Raw genomic sequence first — 19,751 nt, 5'->3', positions numbered from 1 at the left:
GAATTCTTAATCACAACTTACTTTTTATTTTCTCTGGATCCTTTGGCAAGTGACATTGTGCAGGTGATCAAAGTAATGAGCTAATATTGTTGAATTGTTCCTTTTTTCATGAGGGAACATATTGCAATTGTAAGAAGTGAAAAATAAATACTAATTTAAAGTTGTTTCAAATCGTTTCAAACTAAACTATAGGTAAATCTTATTTTAAAACAGTGTATCACTTTGACTTAACATTGAATTAATTTGATCTTCATTGTTCTTAGCTGTAGTATGTGCTCTTTTTAATGCAAGTGAAAACATGTAATCCGTTTTTTTTACAACAATGATGAATCTTACTCCAAGGATCCGTTATAATGCAGCACCCCGATGCAAAAAAATACTCATTATCTGACATTTGATACTTTTTTATATATTTATTTTTACATTCCTGTAAAACCAAATGCCATGCCCCATTCGTCATGGTCATCCCCTCGCAACTCAGTCCGTTTCTAAGACTTGAGCAATTGTGAAATTGCAAACGAAAGCAGGAGTATTCAAAAGGTCAAGGCAGTTCTTACTCTGGATGTATGACCTCGTTTCCTCTCCTCGGTTTCATGGAGCCTTGGAACACAACCACCATTTTACCCGGCTTCAATAACCTTATGAAGATCCCTCGAAGGAGAAAGTCATTATGTATGTACGAGTGAAGGAGTTCGTTTCAAGCTCACATGGCTCGCAATCAGTTAGTCAATCAGATCCTTTCAACCGAGACATGTGTACAAGGGAGCTTCGGTGACCTTTAAAGATCGATCCTCGGGACCGATAATAAGACCAACCGACCACCAACTGAAGAGATGGCCGCCATTCATAACCACAGATGCTGAGTCAATGCCGTCGTCAAGGTTCCAATCTTGTCTGTTCCAATGTCTGAATTTCACCACCATCTTTCTTCTGGAACTGGTGGACTTCATCTGGTTGGTCATGGAGCCTTATTTCAAGTGGTTGCCACTTCTCGGCCTTTTGTATGTACTGGTTCCATACTACAACCAATTTGCTGAAGATGAAGATTGTGAAGAAGGGGATGAAAACTGCGAGGAGGAATTCGATCCAGATCCGTTTGATTGGGATCGAAAATGACTAAAAGTAAGTTATAAGATATGTAAAATACAAGCTCCATGCTCATGGGAGAAAAATATGGACCTTTTTTGGATCACATGGGCACCTTTTTAGTCGAATGGACCGACCAGACATTTCCTTGAAAAAAAACCGATTTTGCTGATGACTTTGCAAAGGCGTATCTTTATTCACTTTTCCAATCTACAGCGCGTTTTGCAAATTCTGATTATTTTCAAGCCTCTTTTCTCCGAATCGAGCAAAGTTTACCGCTGAATTAGATTTCGAAGAATCGCCAATTTCCTCTCAACAGGTCTATAAAATTGCAAAATGACCCTACCTTCAGACGTTATTTACCAAGGCCATTATTACAATGAGATCACTTCTAATTCAGATCCTTCAAAACAATCCTTTCACATAAAGTCATGTGTACCTACAAACACTCAACAATTACAAGCATTCTCTCAGTAGATGTACTACAAAACGTTTAGTCTTATGAACAAGATAGTTTTATTGAGGTCGAGAACAGCATCTTATCTCTCTTTTGAATACAAAGCTGAACCTATGATTCATTCGGTACTCTTTGTAAGTGTGAGAGCTCTAAGAAAAGCCTGAATTCTATTTCCGCTCCTGTCACCGCTTTTCGTCTTTGAACGCGTATCAATAGGTAATTGACAAGTTCCCAAATTGATTGGCACGCTCTAGCGGGAACATTGTCGATTATTATCGTGATCCTGGTGTCCTAAACTGTCCCTAGTTCGTGCGATTGATCATGTTCAATCACGAACAATTGGGGCAAGCCGCCCTGACAAAACTGGTCTTGAGTGAGTGACACGTTGCTTTGGTTAAGGGCTGTATTTCGAATGGACATGATCCTGATCTTGGGCAATTATTGGTATACTCTATGAAATTAGATAGGAGGGTAGGCAAGGGGGAATAGTTGAGCACATTTTGACAGAGATACAGGCTGATTTTCTTTAATACGTGTGGCACCAAGGATTGTCATAATTACATATACATTCACGTATGTAGATTGAAAAGGGATTTTGACAAGGCTCTGGAACTCGTGAATTTGTGCTCAAATACGTATAGAATTATTGATTGATGTATTTATATATTAATCTGGATGTAATTAGAAATTCCTACAAATCACATTTCTCATGTTGTCATTTGTGAGGATATCACCAATATTGGTTGGATAAATGTAATGGGCAGCCTCCAACTCCCGAATCTGTTCTGTTCTTGAATCCAGTTCTGCATTGCCCAAAAGAAGATCCTGTAGATGAAAATAAAATAAATTAGCTTTCGAACAGATCAATCACAACAAAAATTAATGAACAATGCCAAGCCAGTAATTGCGAGGTTTTTTTTATTTTATTTTTCAGTTAGTCTTGGTGCTCCACTTTTTTTGAATAGCCAATAATAAGTACTTAATAAGTAGTGCAAAAAGGAAAGCAATGTTCTTTGGGTATAATTTTGCCTCAAACCATTGGAATAGTAGTAGGTTGGAAAATGTTGCCACCTCATATCATTTGCTGATATTTCTGCATATAAAGTAAAAAGAAAGTAATTCTAGCTTCAAATCTGTTCACATGAATGCTAATTGCAAAAAAAGGTTCCAAACTGCCTTTCAATTTTTGTGAAAAAAATGGAAAGGGAAGAGATGAAGGTTTGATGACCAATAACATCTTTCATGCATTAATGTACGGTACATGCATAGTAAATGATCTTGAGGAGGGCAATCCCAATCAGAGAAGAAATTGAAAGGTATGAATCATTCAGTGAGCCAATAGACATGCACTCCTATTGCGGAATAGCAAAGATCACTCAGTACCAGAATGTCTTGATCTGATCAACCACAACTTTTCATTCTAGGTTTTCTCACCTCAGGTCTGTCAATGCTGGGACTTGAGGTGGCATTAACCATCTCAGCCCGGATGAGATTGGTCCAAGTGGTGCTGTCAGTCAAACCACGAAGGAGAAGGGGGAATGCCATCTCATCAGCCACATGATATCTGAAAATGAGAATGAGAAGCATTCAAATGCCGACATTTCCGCATGCTCTTGGTTTTGATTTCAGCTCAATGTTTCTAGTTGTTTTCGCCATGAATGTACTTGCCCGCAGATGGCACTGTGGTTAAGTGGGTCTATATCAAATCACACGATGAGCATGACACTTACTTGGTGAATAAATTAGCCATGAGGTACAGCTTATCCTTGAATTTGGAGGGAACATAGTAGATGGGTAAGTCATCGTAGAACAATCGGAAATTAGCACCCTCGTTCGATTCCAAGACTTGAAAAAAATCCGCAACTGAAAGCAACAATTATTCCTCGATTAAGACCAATGGGTTGCGCATTGCACCATCTCACACAAGAAAACGCAACTAGTGCAATAATATCTTGTTCCTTTTAACTGATCCAAATCTACCCCCATTTATCACTGATAGTTACACTTGATTGCTATTGGAAGTTTTCACAGCGCGACAAATAGCTCGTCTAACTTGTATTGAATAAAGGTTCTTATCATACACCACCCTAAACGACTAATGAACACGCCATGTTTTGGTTCTACTTGACCGCAAGCTGGCATTGTCCCATTGAGTTCCCTATCTTCAAAGAGTTCGACCTTGAGAGTTCCTAAGTGAAAAACAACCTCGCCATTGATCGATTGTTTCGTGGGAAGCTATAGCCTTTACCTAAGTGACAGATTTCGGAGTTGGTGGCCACGTCACATTGGAATTGTTCCAAGTCCTTCTTCAGCATTCCGCCGTCTTCATCAGAGGTCAAAGCCACGTTTCGTTTTCCGCTCTTGACGAGACTTTGCCAGAAGTTGAGCTTCTCGCTGATGCTCTTGTAGACCTTGTGGATGTCAAACATCATGTCGTTGAAGTGATCGATGGTTTCATTCTTAGAGGGTGAGGCCGGCTCGACGGATTCGGTTGTGTCTTCCTGCTCATCCTATGTAATTGACAAAGTACTCTGTTCTTGAAATATATTAATACATTATTTTCTTTTATCATGTTATATCATTCTATCATTTTTTTCAATATAAGATGAAGAGTCAATATTTTCAACATAGAATTTGAATCAATAATTTCAAACAATGAAAATTGAATGTCATGGATTTGAATGCTTTTCAAACACAGTAGTGGGGGAGCAACAATTAATTCTACTACTGAACAAAAGTGTAACGGCGGGCTCAGCCGGGATTTGAACCCGGGACCTCGCGCACCCGAAGCGCGAATCATACCCCTAGACCACTGAGCCAAGATAAAAAGTGCGGATTGAACGCAACAAAAAATAGAAAAGTAAAATTTAAGTTTTGCTTTTGTTCTATCTTCATGTTCGATCATTGCTTATATTATCCTCGAAACACACATTTCAATTCCCAAGCTAGTTCAAAAGAGGACAATATTTCCGCATAGCTCTTACTAGTTCTTGTTGTAGATTATCAAGAGGAACAAAGAGATGAAGTCCATCTTGAAAAGGGTTTTTAATTCAAGCGTTTGTGTGACTTTAGCATTTATCCTGACAAGCATTAGATAGTATCAGAAAAGCCAGTTTTCTATATTTTTATCTCCTTCTTTGAAGCTTGCGCAAAAATCAAGATCTAAAACAATCCCTTACCTGATCTTCATTGACGAAATTGGCAGGATGGAAAAGCAACTCTGTCACATTTCGGTACAACTTTGATGAGGCTGTGGTGTCGTTCAGGGATTCCAAAAGTCTCTCCGTGTCGTCGGCCAAGACTTGCAAAAGAAGCTCATCTTCGGTATCTTGGATGATCTCTCCGAAAAGCGAGATATGCCAGTTCTTGCTTGCCCCCGAACTGCCCAGAGCTTCAGTGTCATTCTCAGATTCAATGAGGCTCATGGTGTCCAATTGATCATTGATCGCATCAGTATCCATGCCTTGCTCCTCCATCTCGGCAATGTGCATATCTGTGCAGAGAATTTTGGTGATTGACAGGTTGCGCGACTCTTTTTTGTGCACATTTCTTCAATTTCATTGACCAATTGAAAAATGGGGAAAAGACATGTAAGGAACTCATCAAAATTTACTTCTTTGTCACACTCACACAACACTAGAAGGTTGGAGGCAAGTGTCTTGAATTCTATGATTGCAATGTTTGATCTTGAATCATATTTAAAGAAGAAAAGACTTTGATATGGCCATGTTTGCCCACTTTTGCTTTTATCTAGTGATGAGAGTTTTAGACAACAATTAACAACCATCATCAGAGGAAAAATAATTTTTTTGCCTCATTGTAAAAAGTGAAAGCATATTGTAAAGTAGGCGTATTTTCAATATATTTTACGAGAGGGTTGACCAAGATACTTGATACTCTTTGCTGTGCTGTGCCATTTTCATGGCATCATCACTTTACTGCTTACATCAATTTAACTATCTAATTGAACGCAACGCGGACCTCTCTATCTTTGCACCTGAAAACGTTCGTCAAAAAAATCTCCAGCTCTTCCGTTTTGCCTATCAGTGTTTAGAGATCCGAGTTGACATAACGTTTGACTCAAACTCTTTAGGTTTTAACCCATTAAAGACGGGCGATTAGGGTCCTGCAGGTTCCTCTCTTACCCATTTCCATTTCTTCGTCGCCTGTATAGTCTGAGTCCAGTGTTTCTGGTACAATTGTGGTGTCCTCCAAGGTGTCACGCTTGTACCTCCGCCGACGTCTATCCTCATCCATGTGCTCCTTCATTCTTGCCACAGGAGGGCTCTTCAGAAGGACATCCTCGAGGAACTCCAAGGCCCTTAGGATCCCGGTGGTGCTCTTCATGACCTTGCCGCCTTCGGGATCAATCTCTTCAATATTGTCAGGGAGGATGTCTTGAACATGATCGTTCCCATGCCAAATGGAGGACGAGTCCAGATTTCCAAAGTTCCAGGAGTTGATAAGGGTGTCATGAGCGGCTACCATATAGCCATCAACATTAAAACCCATCTCAATGGCTCCTAAAAGGCACTCGTAGCCAGTTTTGGAATGGGCAGGAAGGAACGAGAAATACGTGCCCTGAATCCCATTATATTGCTCCATGTACTTGTCGACCTTCTCGTCCGGTGGTCCTGCAAATCACAAAACGTATCCACATTTTGAAGCATTACTACCTTGTAGACGAAGGGTTCATTTGCTTACCACAATAGAGAATGTTTTGGAAGTGATGACGATACATGACTTCAAAGAGCGGAATATTGCTATAATCCTTCTTGTTGAAGGTAACAATCAATAAGATATTCTCATGTCTGTTGCATTTGGCGCACTCTTTAAAAGCAGACTCCACACTGACAGTCGGGCAAAGACGCTGGACCACTTGGTTGGTGACTTGGCGATTCAATTGTGTCGTAGACAGGGATCTTCCCTCTTCCTCCGTCAGGGTTAATGCCTTAAAAAAGAGAAACAATATCATTTCGTGCATCATTTTGTAGCTGATATGAATTCAACTCTTCATACCTTGGGACTCCTTGGAGCCTGATATTGAATAGCTGGATGGAAGTACACATTGAATAAGGCATCATCTCCGATACAAGGAGTATGAGTGTATCCATTGCTTGATCGTCTCCGGGGAATGTCTTTATATCGCACGTGGAGCAAATCTTTGACCCACATGTCTGATTAGGAAGGAATGGATTTCATGGACTTCATCAACTAAGCAAATTGTTATCAAATTCCTTACCAGCAACGTCTGCGGCCTCTTCTTCAAGAATATTGTTGGCAACAAGATCACTAATTAAAGCGTTGAGACAATACAGCGCTGTGCTCGAGGGACAACTCCAACCATTGACAAAATCCAAGAACTGATGAACTCGGGGACCAAATTGGGAGAGTTCTTTGACATTTGAGCTGAAAAGGGAGCGACCGTTATGATCTAATTGAACAAATGATACCATATAGTCAAGGGCGCACCTTAATGCAGTGCGGGCCATGGAAAATTTTGTACTACCAGCCACTTCGGCCAAAACAGTTTGACCCAAAATGGAACGGATTACATAGTTATCCCTTGATGGAGCCCCCTCTTGTTCCTCCAAAGGCAGCAAGAGTAACGACCAAAAGGCATCACGACCAAACAGAGTATTCCGAGAATCAAAGGGTGAAGATATTTCTCCTGGCAGAGTAATGGCAGGAGCTGCAGTATCCAATGAATATCCATCAGTGTCCAAAAACTAAAAAAGAAATCGCTCACAATTACTCCACCGCTTATCAATTATCATCTCTTAAGAAATAAATCATGGTCGGAATCGAACACCAACTTTGAGGTAAACAACTCGACGCATTAATGCTACCCATCCCACAACGCTTCAAAAAATCTCTAGAGCCCTAGGCTGCGTGATTTACGTATCATATCTTGCGTGATTGGTTTAAAACTAAAGTGGGAGCACTCGCCTTTTCCAAAGAGGGCGGGGTAATTTCACAGATCTTGTACTTGTGAATGATGTAGTCTTCGGCGGGTTCGGTGGATTGCTCGTCCATTTCGCGTTTTAAACGCTTGTTCGCCTGGTCTGGTCCGAAATGCCCGTAAGGATCGAAGGTGTACTTGGCGGAAGGGTTGTCCTTGACCAGCCCCACTGAGATACCAAGGGTCATTTTTCGGAGCTGATATTCCAATTCCTCTCTATATTCGGATGGTTTGAGCTTGGCTCGAACGTAAACCTCTGCAATGGAGGGGAGAAGAAACCCAGATCATAAACATGTGTGATGTGCGAGCAATCAGGATCGACCACAAAAAATCCCCGGAGGACTTCCTGTCACGGGAAAAATATCGGAGACTGACACGATTTTCAGAGGCTTTGGAATGTCATTGTGTTGCTTTCAATTGTTCATTCAAAAAGAAAATACAAAGGATTCGAATTTTTGTCATTCCACAGATTTTATCCATTAATAATGGGGATTAAAAATTTCTCTGCTCCAATATCAGGCCCAAATCTACTTTTCAATTGGTTTACCCGAAGAGCTGTTACGCAATCCGTGACATTTAGAACAATTTGATAGCCTTCCATTACTGAACACAGCTCAAGCAATCATCAACGTAAACGTAGTGCACCTGAGAAGCCTAGAAGTACATGATCAAAGTCGGTTAGTACCTCTTAAGTCTAAAACACAGAAATGTGTTTTTAAATTGCCAACCTTATTGGCATCTCAATCTAAACTGTACAATAAACTATTTCATGGCAATGCCTGGCCATCGATTTTATAGATATGGCCTTACAACGAAAGAGAAAAAAGTTTGTATAACCTGAATCACTCATCTTATCTAAAACTAGCACTTAATTTGGTCAAAAGATCTATCTACCACAATGAATTAACCTGGGCAAATTGGGGCTCAAAACCTGTGGTAGGAAATTTAATTGATAACTTTACAAATATCAAACAATTGACTTGCCTTTAAAGTAATGCTTACCATTTCCTATTTGATGAATGAATAGTTAAAAGGGAGTTGTTTTGATCCGGAGCAGGCCGTTTCAGTGGGTAGCACAATCCATTTCTCTAAAAGTCTTTGCTCTGGCCTAACAAGTTTTATGGAGTAAAAACTCTTTAAAAGTACAAATTTACAATCAGTCATCTCTAAGGAATCACCACCTTTGTAAAGATCCATGACTTTCTTGCTTAGGAGTAATATATAGAAGTAGTACCTCTACTATCAAAATGAGGAAAAATAATTTGTGACTCTCCAAACCTCGTCAATTTTGAAAATATAAATGTACCCACCTGGATTAGCATGGTATATAAAATGGGCTCCTCTTTTAATGGCCGCCAGGAATGCGGCGGTTCTCAGAGCCGATTGAATATCATGGTTACTGTCCATAAAGTGCATGGAAGACGTGTGGTTCATCTTAGCAATATCAAGAGGATGGAGATGCCAACAAAAAGCGGACCTGAAACAAAAAAGAACCCTCACAAATTTAGCTCATACATCGAGATACCGTCCCAAAAAGAAGTTTCCTGCCCTTCTTCCAAGATGGATGAAGAAAATGCACCTGGATTGAGTGACTGACTGAGTGAGTGAGACAAACGAACGACCTTGGGGTCAGCCAAGAGGGCGTAGAACCGGAACCATGTAGTTCAAGATTCTTGCGCTGGATGTTGCCTTGCATTCCCTGCCCAAGGCAAGAGGGTGTGTTGGGTGGAAGGACTTATTAGGTTGACAAAACGATCCTCCTCGAGAAACAACCAACTTGCGGCCACCTATTCAAGCCACCTAACGTACTAAAAAAGTAGTTTACGTACGAAAGGACACGAAGCAGTCTGTCGCATCCTAGATCGTGTTTATGAAATGCTTGTACGTTATTCCAAGGACCACTGTGGTCATAGTTGGTTAATCGCAAGCAGTACAAGTGCAAAATTGTGTTTTGTTCTTTTTTTACAGTCACGGCAAAATTCGGTTTCTGTTAAATAATTTACAGATAATTTTTCGGTTACGATAATAGCTCTGTCAAGCTTAGACATAAATCTTATTAATTTTTGAGTAGCCTATCGGTCAACAAAACATGAGACGAATTGTCTGGAAAAATAGAGGCCATTTTGGCATGGAAGCGAAAAGATTTCTGTTCAAAAGCGAATTTATTAGCGTAAAACGAAGGTTTTACGTCAACAGACAAGGACGACAGTAATCACCTGTTGCCGTTCACCCGTCAGAGATTAAACTACTCGAACGTTCCTGCCAATACATCCACCGTAGCAAGCTTGGGAAAGGTGCCTCCCCGCCTCAAAATCATTTCCGCCCTCTATCTATTCATGCATAGTTTCCTTCGTTCACACTCTGACGTAAAACTTATGTGTCGAAAATTAACGGAGGCCTCTTTCACGATTTTTGGGACAGGATTGAACCTGATCGTGACATTTATATTTACCGGTGCAAGATGGATATCTACCCTCAACCTTTCGGGCTCTCCAAGTTGTACCACGGCCTAAATTGGTTCATCTCCTTTGTCTGCAGTACATACTTTGGCGAGCAGGCTTTGTTCGGTCGACCAATGGCATTTGATTGGGGTGCATCTATCTGTTCTTAAGCCTCGTGGTTTTTGACTTGGTCAGGTGGTACACCGTACATTTGGATGTTCATAGAGTCGCAAACCGCGAGATGGAGGGTTATTTGGTTGGTTGAATGAATTGATTTGCAGCCAACCTCATCTGTCAATATTTCTAAAATCCATCTAGAATAGGCTCAATTGGGTTGTAAAGTAGGGTTTTCGTGGCTAAACTAGCATGCGATCAAACTTGACAAAAGGGGTCAAAAGTTTATTCAAAGAAGTGAAATGAAAATGTTGACGGAATAATTCAATGGGTTCACATTCAATGTTGGACATGAGACATGTCATTACTTTGCATTGTTGTGTGGTCTGTTTTACTGAAGGGTATCATTTTATTGAGCCAAGGTCAACTCTATTTGGACACTTTGGTTCAGGGATATTTGACTCCCTTTTGAAATCTGAGAATCATGACTCGTTGCTTTGCTCTCATCGTGTTTACTTGAATTAAATTCCTATCAAGCAAATATTTGGACATGTGTGCAAAGGTCTTCTAAGGATTCGCTTGAAGTTGTGCATTGTTATCTTCAACGATCTGGGCCCATCATTGATCAAGATGATTGGATTAAGTATTGGCAGCCCTGATCTTGCAAATCAGCTGATAGTCGGGAATTTAGATGATCGCACCAAACCTTCCTCCTCTTGGAGTTTTCTGCTCTGTGCTGGGTTCAAATACCAGGAAACAAGGTTCGAACTGTGTCACATTAGTGATATGGTTTAGACCGAACTGGATCAGTCTCTGTACGCTTGGAAGAATTTTCGGATTCATACACATTGATTCGAGTTCGAACCTCTTTCGTGTAGAATACGCAGTTTTCTATCATTGATAAGATATACTGCTTGTATGTTTTCGTTCTGTTTGAATTGGTGGAACATCTCTGAGATACATTTAAGTTAATGCTACAGTTGAGAATGCTGACGAAGAATCTAGCAATTGCGACACAGTTATTCGTTACAAATATGTGAGAACTTCTTCAAATCAAGAACGGTTCATTTTATGCCCCTTTACCTTCAAAACCCCTCCAACAAGGTACGAAGAACGCGGAAGTGCAACTGATGCCTAAGGGGAGAATGGGGGGGGGGGAGGTTCGCCCTCTTAATCTAGATTGGACAGATGCTTAATAAAGTCGCCCATCAGAAACATAGATGGGGAGAAAACTTGCTTTGCTAGCATATATTTTTTTAAATATATATTTAAAATATCATTTTAGTTGTTCCAAAAAATAAAACAGGCCATCAAATTGAGAAGTAATCAATTTTATTTGGTGGATTTTTAGCTGCTCTACGTAGCCTCAATACTCTGTATGAATGAATGGCAAATAGTTAAAAATTTGAAAATCTTGAGCGACCCTAAAACTATTGACTTTTGGTGACAAATTAGCCATTTGGTTCATGAGGTTATAGAAAAGTAATATTGTAATGTCAGGGAACTTCTCAAAAATAAAGATTGACGTTGACTAATGGCACGCCCGTTAGTTAAAGAATAAGGTTATGATTGGTTTAAAACTATCTCCCCATGTCTGGATGCCACAAAAAGACAATCTAGTGTTGTTCATGGGAGCATTGATAATAAGCAGTGACTCGTCTCTTTCGTCCAAAATCTTAGCCTAAAATCTGATGCAAAAATAAGACTCCGATCTAAACCCAAAACAGGTACTTCATTTTGCATCCCAAAAACGTTTTGGGTTGGATTGTATCTCAGCAATTTAGATGGTGTGGTTTGATCATCAAAGTTGTCTTCACGGAGAGTTTTGGGATATGGAATGGCTCCGAAATGCGTCAAGAATGTGACAATAAGCGTGGAATTAGAACAAAGGAAGGATGCCATTCTATATGCTTTTTTCCTTGTGATAGTTTTGGATAAGAAGTCACAGATTGGAGCTGAGAATAAAACGGGTGAATGAACAAATTCATGGTGAAGTCTAGTGCCAAACAATGAAACACGAATTGTCCAACCAAAACATCATAAAGAGAAGACGTTTCTGGCGGGTGATTGCAATTCCCGAACTTATGTAAGCGAGTTTTTTCCCGCGTCGTCATGATCACAATTCTGTACGCTAAAGCGTTGCTTATTGAAGAGTACTGATCTTTGCACGTTTAACATTAATTTTGCTTCCTTAACAAAGTTTCATTCTTTTTTATTGTGGCAATTAGCATTCAAAAACTACGAAAATAATCAATCAAAAACAAATCAAATATTTAGCAAACCTCCTTAAGGATGGCGTCAACCAACTTAAGAAATACGTGAGCCGCCCTTTCAACAGTTCCAGAAATTTGTGATGGTCGAAACTGAATGATTGCAAGAGATTGACTTCTGCGCAATTAGCTCCTATTTATCTGAGTTCTCGTAAAACCAGTTCAAAACTGGCTTTGATCAGCACATTCATTTAATTGATTTAGGTACCATTGACACCTTTAAAAAATGACATTCCTTCACAACACTCTAAAGCAAGAAGTTTCAAAAATCAACCCGTTAGCTCCATTAAGCACCATCTAGAAGATGACGTCACACCTTTTTATGGAAAGGATATTATGGCACTCCAAAATTGTCGCTCTGAAAGGCACCATATTTTCCAGTCATATCATTGTCAGTGCTATGAGAGGAATTAAGTGCTTTATTATGTACAGTATGGTTTGAACTGACGTACGATTGATAAATGTACACAACCGATCTCAAGCCACAGGCCCTCGACCATCATGGTTCAACCAAACAAAAAAGAGGAATAAAAAGCGATGCTATGGAATCTTTCAGTCTCATTTTTATTCACATCACTTGATATTTCGAAGGCAATTATGAACGTCTCATCTGCCAGCACAAAGAGACAGCATATGTTGCCGAGCATTTTGACGATTTACTTGAACCGTCACACGTAAATGTCATAGGTGCAGAAAGATCATCGAATTCTGACCTCGAATTGGTTATGCAATGCAAAAATATACTACGAGGATCTCGAACATAATTTTGAGACAAATTCGGTAACCAACAATAGATCAATCTTCGGGTTCTCCGCGGGAGTCCTTTTATTTCAAAGCCAGTAAAATGTGAAGTTGGTCAAATGATTGTGAAAACCCAAGCATTACTTTAACATCAGTTAGCACTGATGAACTTGGCGGAAATTGGAGCCTGCCGGATAATTATGTGGGTTATGCAACAGACATCATTTGTGTAATAAGGAAAATGTCTTGAAGTCGTTACCATGCAAAAAATGATTCAATGGCATGTTCTCATTTTCAGAACGTCTAAGTTGAATCTGAAATGGATTCAAACGGCCATTTACGTGGATGGAAACCCTTCATTAACTAACATAACTAAAATCCCAACGAGCACATCAATCCAAAACATAGTGCCGTTCATTAAATTTGTTAAAGATAATAGTAATAGTTGTATTTTGAATAAGTTCACTGCCATAGCTCCTCACAAAATGGTATATTTCGGAACAATCAGCCCCTTTTTTATGATTTTTTGCAAGAAGCTGATTTTTTATCAAAAATATCCTATGATGACTTTGGCCAAATTCACCCAATTTCAACAAATGTTGGAGCAGTTTTTACTCAAATGCGAAAAGTAAGATGTAAAATGGTAAATGAAACGACAAAGCCAGCAAATAGCGAACAAGCTCCTTTTTGGACCATAAATCGTTCTTTTTGTTCTACTGTACATCACCTCGATTCAAACGCAAAATTTGACACCAAGCTCGTTTTATATTTCATCACTGCGATCCAATGGATCAAAATCCTCCTTCCTTCCAAGAAATGACGTTAAGGTCATTGTATTATTTTCAACAATGGGTGGGCTCCATACTAGTCCCTCTAAGCCCAAGATGCCCTTTGTCTGCTAAAGGCAGTATAAGTTAACCCTCCTAAGCAATGCGTCTTTAAAAAATACATCTTTTTGGCCTTGATGGCTGTTAAAAAACATCATATGGGCAAGAGCCTCCCTCAAGGCGAACGATGTGTTGGGAAAGGAAGCGTTTTTGTAGCCTAAAAAGGGGAAATGGACGCAGAGTTCATTGACTGCGAGCAAAGGAGATTCTTTTCTCAACTTAACTTTCACTAGAAACGTCACTTCAAATAAATCCCCAACCCGAACCCTGGCCAAGAGCAAAGAAGAACTAGAAGCTACCTGGCCTACTGGAATTGTTCTTAAAAAAGTTCACTTTGACGGACATCAGAGCGCTTCTCACATTTAAAGCACTTTACTAGTACACGGATAGCCCTAAAGGTTATAGGTACACAAGAGTTCGTGTCATTGAAGTCTCATTAAATCATATCCAGGCCTAAGGTCATAGAAAGAGAACCCTTGACAGCTGTCCAAGGTGATTGAGCTGAATGCTATGAGAAAAAAAACACAATCAGACGCTTGAGCCAAAGTTAAGGGTTTCCTTTCTAGCGCAATTTGCCAAATACTCTGCTCGACTGAATAAGATCGTTATGAAATGTCGCGGCTTCAAAACAAAATGACAATTCATAATAAAAACTGAAGTTAAGAGCTAACAGTCATATTATGATCAAAATAAGTAGTTATCAACATGACCCAAAAAGCAATCTTGTTTGGTATGTTGCGTTTTTCCTTTGACTTTTGCATTCAAACAGTAAAAGAAATGTTTAAAAATAAATTAGGACTCAGCAATGATTTGAAGGTTGTGATTGAAACATTCACAATAGTCCCTACCAAATTGAGAAGTTTATTGAACAAGTCCTCGGTTTATTTATTTTGCTATTGACTCCTTTAAGTAGCAACTGTCTGATGATGATATCAGCACAAATTTGGGGAGGTCACTGCGGTACTTTTCAAAACAGTAGTGGTACAAAAAAAACCAAGATGTAAAGCGCAATGTTAGACAAAACACTTTTCTAAGCTTTCAAAAACACTCTTGTAAACATAAAAAATTCTAGAGTAGGGTAGAAGTCCAGAAACAGCTTTTTTCACCTAAAAAGTGATTTTTAAGCATGTTAAAGCTTAATACCATAACATGGTATCAAAATTCAATGCTAGATGAACCATTCATCTATTTTAAAAAAATTGAACTGTAACTCTCATTTAGTTCGTTAACAAAGAACTGTTAAGCCTCAAAAGTGCAAGTAACTTCTCAAAATTAGACAAGTGACGTCATTTTCCCTTTCTGCTTCAATGTCCCAATTGTAGTTAGAAGGCCTGAGAAGAGGCCTTAGATTGAGTGGATTCTTTCTTACCTGCAGCACGTGGAGCGTCCTCCAACCACCAAAGGGGTCCAACCCACAGCCTGGCCCGCTCGAATAGCACTGCACACATGTCGGGCCATTTTTTTACCCAAATGAGTCCTTCGTCCGCGTTCATCACTTGGAAGTTCAATCACTAGCCAGAGATCACGTGCATAAATGGGATCACCCACAGCATACACATCCTCAAGACTGGAACAATGGAAACAAGGACAGGTTGATCATTCAATCGTTATTGGGATGAAACTGCTTTTTCATAATAATTGTGTCTTGAAGGTTTCTCAAGTTTTCAAGTTTTCTAAATTTGGAAAAGGCACTCTCAACAAAGTATGGGCAAAAACAATAATCAAAGTGACACGCTGAAGTAATGAATGGTAGTAATTCGATGTTTAAATTGGATCAGTTACCTCATATTTGAAACTAACAAAAAATCCTCATGGTGGAGGCATTTTTTTCAAATTCTTAAGAAATAAATTATGTAGGTATTACTCTTGCGATGTTTGAATTCACATATTTCCCCAAATTTAGCATCTCTCTGTCGTGCCATCCGCTCGCATTCAATTCAATGTTATTCCCTCGCAGAAGACTCACTTTTGTTTCTCCGAACCCGAATTCGTGCTTTTCAAGACATAAGCAAAGCACAAGATGAGCAAGGCCACCATGCAAAGGCCTACAAATCGGAGAATGGCCCATTTGGCCGTGCCGCAATCCACATCCGGACACCAAGGACAAGGCACACGTCTGGGAGGTTCAATTTTGCTTGGATCGTCACTTTGGCCTTTTTCGGCCTCACTCATTGTCTTCTTGTCCAGAGGAGGACTCACATCGTAACCGGCCTTTGAACTGGACATCGCGAGGTGTTCTTAGTTTTGATAGATCTTGATTTTAAGGATGGTTATTTGATCTTGTTTATGAGGGTCCGAAAAGTCTACCCTGGCAATTCATGTTCAGCTGGACCTAAAAAGTAAGGAACAAGATGCCTTTATGATTCGAGGGGGTGAGTCGATAGCAAAGGGGAAAAGGGTTCTTTGAATGAACTGCATACAATAGGTAGAGGTGGCCAGTCATTCTTCGTGCTTGGTTACTCCAAGAAGGTTAACTGTAGGTTGATTGACAGACATTCTTGATGTAGCCGAAGGTCGAACCACTCATGACATGAATTGGACAAATGTCAGCGTCAATCTGTACCACTTCCAAATTTATCATTTTAGTTCCAAAGTACGTTCCACCAGACCGTAAGACTCTTCCATTCATTGGAAAAAAGTGATTCATTGAGTCGAAATCGCCGTAAGGCAATCAAAGTTTGAGCAGTATGATAGGTCGGCTTTGACCGATACAAAAGTCCAATGAATGTTGTATGAATCGATTCGATTGTAAAGAATTGCTCGTACCTGCTTCTTGATTTAGCTCACCAAATGGAACAGAATATCAAGACAAAGCGCTTTGATGCAGAGAAGCTTGAAGAATGCATTGAAGCGATGCTTGTCTAAAATGGGATTTCCGTTGAGAGATACTGCACAAGTGTACAATTGTCGTGCTCCATCGATCATCCGTGTGGTGACTTAATTCAATGTCTTAGGTAATAAAATTAATTCGAGTTGTTTCTAAGGTGTCACTACATAAAAAAGTTTTTTTTTAAAGATGCCTTTGAGGATAAAGTACACAGGAAAATTTTGAAGCTTGGGATTGAGAGAAAGAATATAGTTTGCAATATCGTTAAAATGCTATTAGGGGTTAGGGCGAAAAGCAACAATGATCTTAGTCACACACATTTCAGTTCTGTGTACCGTTAAACCTAAAATAACTGCCATTGAGATTAGTGTTTTTCATGGCTGCTTTTTATGGCGGGAGTTTTGAACGCCTCCTGTAACGTTTTCAAAGGCCAAAACGATAAGATTTGCCAAAAAGGACAATCTTGGGCCAAGAGAATTGGACCATCAAGCCCTCAGAAATTTACAATCAAATGAGAATGCTAAAACAATCCTCAACTCAAAATTGGCACCTGAATTGTGCCTTGTGCAGAATGATGAGGTGTCAATGCCATTAAAAAGATCTGACGACACTTGAGAGAATCTACCAAAGTCATCAAATGCAATTGTAAAACGTGTTTAATAATACATTCACCAGGTCTCCTAATGACGACTTTTCAAGAATACGTAACCTAACTTAAAGCTAGTGAGAGATTTTTTAAAGTGTTCGAGTAAATGATATCACTGTCGCTCTGTTGCACAGTCTAATTTAATGACAACCGGTTCAGTCGGTTTAAGCTCAAGTCTTCAGAATGAATGGGAAGATGTTGAAAGTGTTGTTTAACTTCAACGTACGAAAAGGAGCTAGAAATCAGATAAGGCCTATCAAACCCCACCATCGCAAAAATATGACCAAAGCTCAACCACTCACTCTCCATTGTGCAAATGTGAACAAAATGGTACAGAAGCGAAAATTTGTTTTTTTTCTTCTACTCTCAGGATGGAAACTTATGGCTTGCGTTGTTACAAAATGGTTGATACGCTTGATGAGACCTTTGTCCGCCAACCTTGTATTGATCTGATCATTGAACGTGACTTTAAACACCCAACGCACATCGCGTTTCAGGGTGACTAATATGTTCCCAGTCAGCTGCAATACTCGGTCATACTGTTGTTATTAATCGAAACATGCGGTTTAGAAAACTCGTACCTTATTATTGGCTCACACGCTCAAAGTAGTCAAAGTTCAGAAAAACGTTCCAAATGGACACATTATTTTGCCTTTGGCATTAGGCGCCCTTAATTAGCGAGTGTGTCTAGAGAAATCAGCTGCATTCAAGTTGAACTTTGAAGGCAAGTAAGTCGTGATTCAGATAGGAAACCATCGTTTTCGCGAATGGAAGACGTGTATATAGCATTCAAAATGCAAAATGCATTCTGGTACAGCTATTTTTAGCATGGTCTCCAATCTGATATTTGAAAAAGGCACACCCGTTTGAGCGGTGATAGCCAAATGGCATTGTTTTTGGTTTTTAGAGTGGGTTTACCCTTGATTGAATGGAAAGTCCAAGGAGGTCTAAAGCGGGTTCTTGGATCAACTAATTTGTCAAAGTAACTCGGAATTATCCAAGGATTTGCAATTTAGATGCATTTATTAGCATATGAAATATTTACTCATATTCATCCACGTAATAGAAATATGATTTCAATTGCATAGATTATTTTCAAGCGGATTCTTAGATCTACTAATTTGTCAAAGTAACTCAGAATTATCCCAGGATTTACAATTTGGATGCATTTCTTTCGCGTATAACATATTCACTCATATTCATCCACGTAATAAAAATATGACTTCAATTGCAAACATTATTTTCAAGATTGAAGGGGATTTTTCATCACTCATCATACAAGTGGGTTTCAAATTGTGTTGAAGTTCTTTAACTTCTATTTTTACATTCTGGTTGGGCTTCTTAACATTGACAACATTAGCACTAGCAACTATTTCTTACCTAAAATGATAAACCAACGAAAGGGATGGGCCACACAAGTTCACAGCTTCACACCAGGCCGTCGGGAAATTCGTAACTTTCCGTTTCCAATTCACACTTAGTACCTGAGTGCACTGAAGGCTTCCACGGTTGGGGTTGTTCCTGTTGTTTTATTATTATTATTATTTTTCCTAAATAAGGCAAGCCAAATAAATAATATAAAGCTCTGAGAAGCTCCCTAAACACACATTCTGGACACGCGGAGACTAGGACAGCAACTGAAGCTTCGATGGTTGTGAACGCTCGATCTGATCCCCGCCAAACTTTGTCCATCCGTGCGAGATCAAGAGAGTTACCACGGAGTGGTGGCAAGGTGAGTACATCCATTGCCAATTGCGAGCGCTGAGAGCCTGACACATTCATCCTACCATCCAAACCAACGACCCACCGACCGACCGACCGAGGTTCGATATTTCGGTGTATAGAGGGAATCGAAATATGAAGGAGGCTCGGGCTGAATGAAGTTCATTGTTGTTCGGATAGTACTGGGAGCAATAAGGGTTGAGCGAAACCAGGTCCTGCTGAAGAACTGCCCAAGAGAAAAGAGAGGTTGGTAGACTGTCTGGGTTGGTTCTTTCCGATCGAATTTGAAGTCAATTGGTAAACCCTAGGGATGTGTTTCGAAGCGAAATGTCACCTTTTTTTAAGGGGAAAGCCCCCAGTTAGGACTAACAACTCAACCAAACAAGCGGAGTGAAAAACATAAATCAAAAGTCAGAATGAGTTTTGAATAAGTCCTGTTTCTGAGTATTAGAACAACTGGGTCACATTTTGAAACTCAATTTACCACTTTTTATCTTTATTTTGTAGACTTTAACTAACTCCTGTGCACAGTATGAATTTTTTTCCTCAAAGATTCTTGGGTTTGTATACCGATACAAGGGAATGAAATTCTCTGTAA

General features: G+C 39.6%; 1 protein-coding gene, 1 long non-coding RNA gene and 1 other non-coding gene across 4 annotated transcripts; 1 reads left to right on the top strand and 2 right to left on the bottom strand.

Annotated features, from left to right (window-relative positions):
- Positions 1-336: 336 nt before the first annotated feature.
- LOC131891579 (uncharacterized) lies at positions 337-4,111 on the top strand. Its single transcript, XR_009374429.1, has 2 exons — positions 337-1,122; positions 2,968-4,111. It is a non-coding gene; the product is annotated as an uncharacterized LOC131891579 (long non-coding RNA).
- Positions 1,933-19,157, bottom strand: LOC131891577 (uncharacterized). 2 transcript variants are annotated; one of them, XM_059241191.1, is made up of 15 exons: positions 18,812-19,157; positions 15,925-16,290; positions 15,328-15,525; positions 8,816-8,982; positions 7,493-7,761; positions 7,016-7,272; positions 6,786-6,952; positions 6,563-6,720; positions 6,248-6,494; positions 5,689-6,177; positions 4,723-5,036; positions 3,792-4,053; positions 3,274-3,406; positions 2,978-3,107; positions 1,933-2,368 (listed from the first exon to the last, which is right to left on the bottom strand). In XM_059241191.1, exons 2-15 carry the CDS (start codon positions 16,182-16,184, stop codon positions 2,225-2,227), a joined length of 3,195 nt encoding a protein of 1,064 aa, XP_059097174.1. In that variant the 5' UTR covers positions 16,185-16,290; positions 18,812-19,157; the 3' UTR covers positions 1,933-2,224. The 2 variants fall into 2 exon arrangements, with proteins under 2 accessions (XP_059097174.1, XP_059097175.1); XM_059241192.1 differs by lacking the exon at positions 18,812-19,157 and adding an exon at positions 16,725-17,092.
- Positions 4,291-4,362, bottom strand: Trnap-cgg (transfer RNA proline (anticodon CGG)). The gene has a single exon. It is a non-coding gene; the product is annotated as a tRNA-Pro (tRNA).
- Positions 19,158-19,751: the final 594 nt, after the last annotated feature.

Source organism: Tigriopus californicus, chromosome 12, assembly GCF_007210705.1.
Source record: "Tigriopus californicus strain San Diego chromosome 12, Tcal_SD_v2.1, whole genome shotgun sequence".
Lineage (NCBI taxonomy): Eukaryota > Metazoa > Arthropoda > Copepoda > Harpacticoida > Harpacticidae > Tigriopus > Tigriopus californicus.
This window is presented reverse-complemented; position numbering and strand designations above follow the sequence as displayed.

Bases quoted from the DNA above. Each gene is read 5' to 3' on its own strand.
- LOC131891577 (XM_059241191.1), bottom strand. From the start codon at position 16,184: ATGTCCAGTTCAAAGGCCGGTTACGATGTGAGTCCTCCTCTGGACAAG. The intron at 7,273-7,492 runs GCGAGTGCTCCC...TTTCTTTTTTAG, and splicing joins CCCCGCCCTCTTTGGAAAAG to TTTTTGGACACTGATGGATA. The intron at 5,037-5,688 runs GTAAGAGAGGAA...TTCTCTGCACAG, and splicing joins CGACGAAGAAATGGAAATGG to ATATGCACATTGCCGAGATG.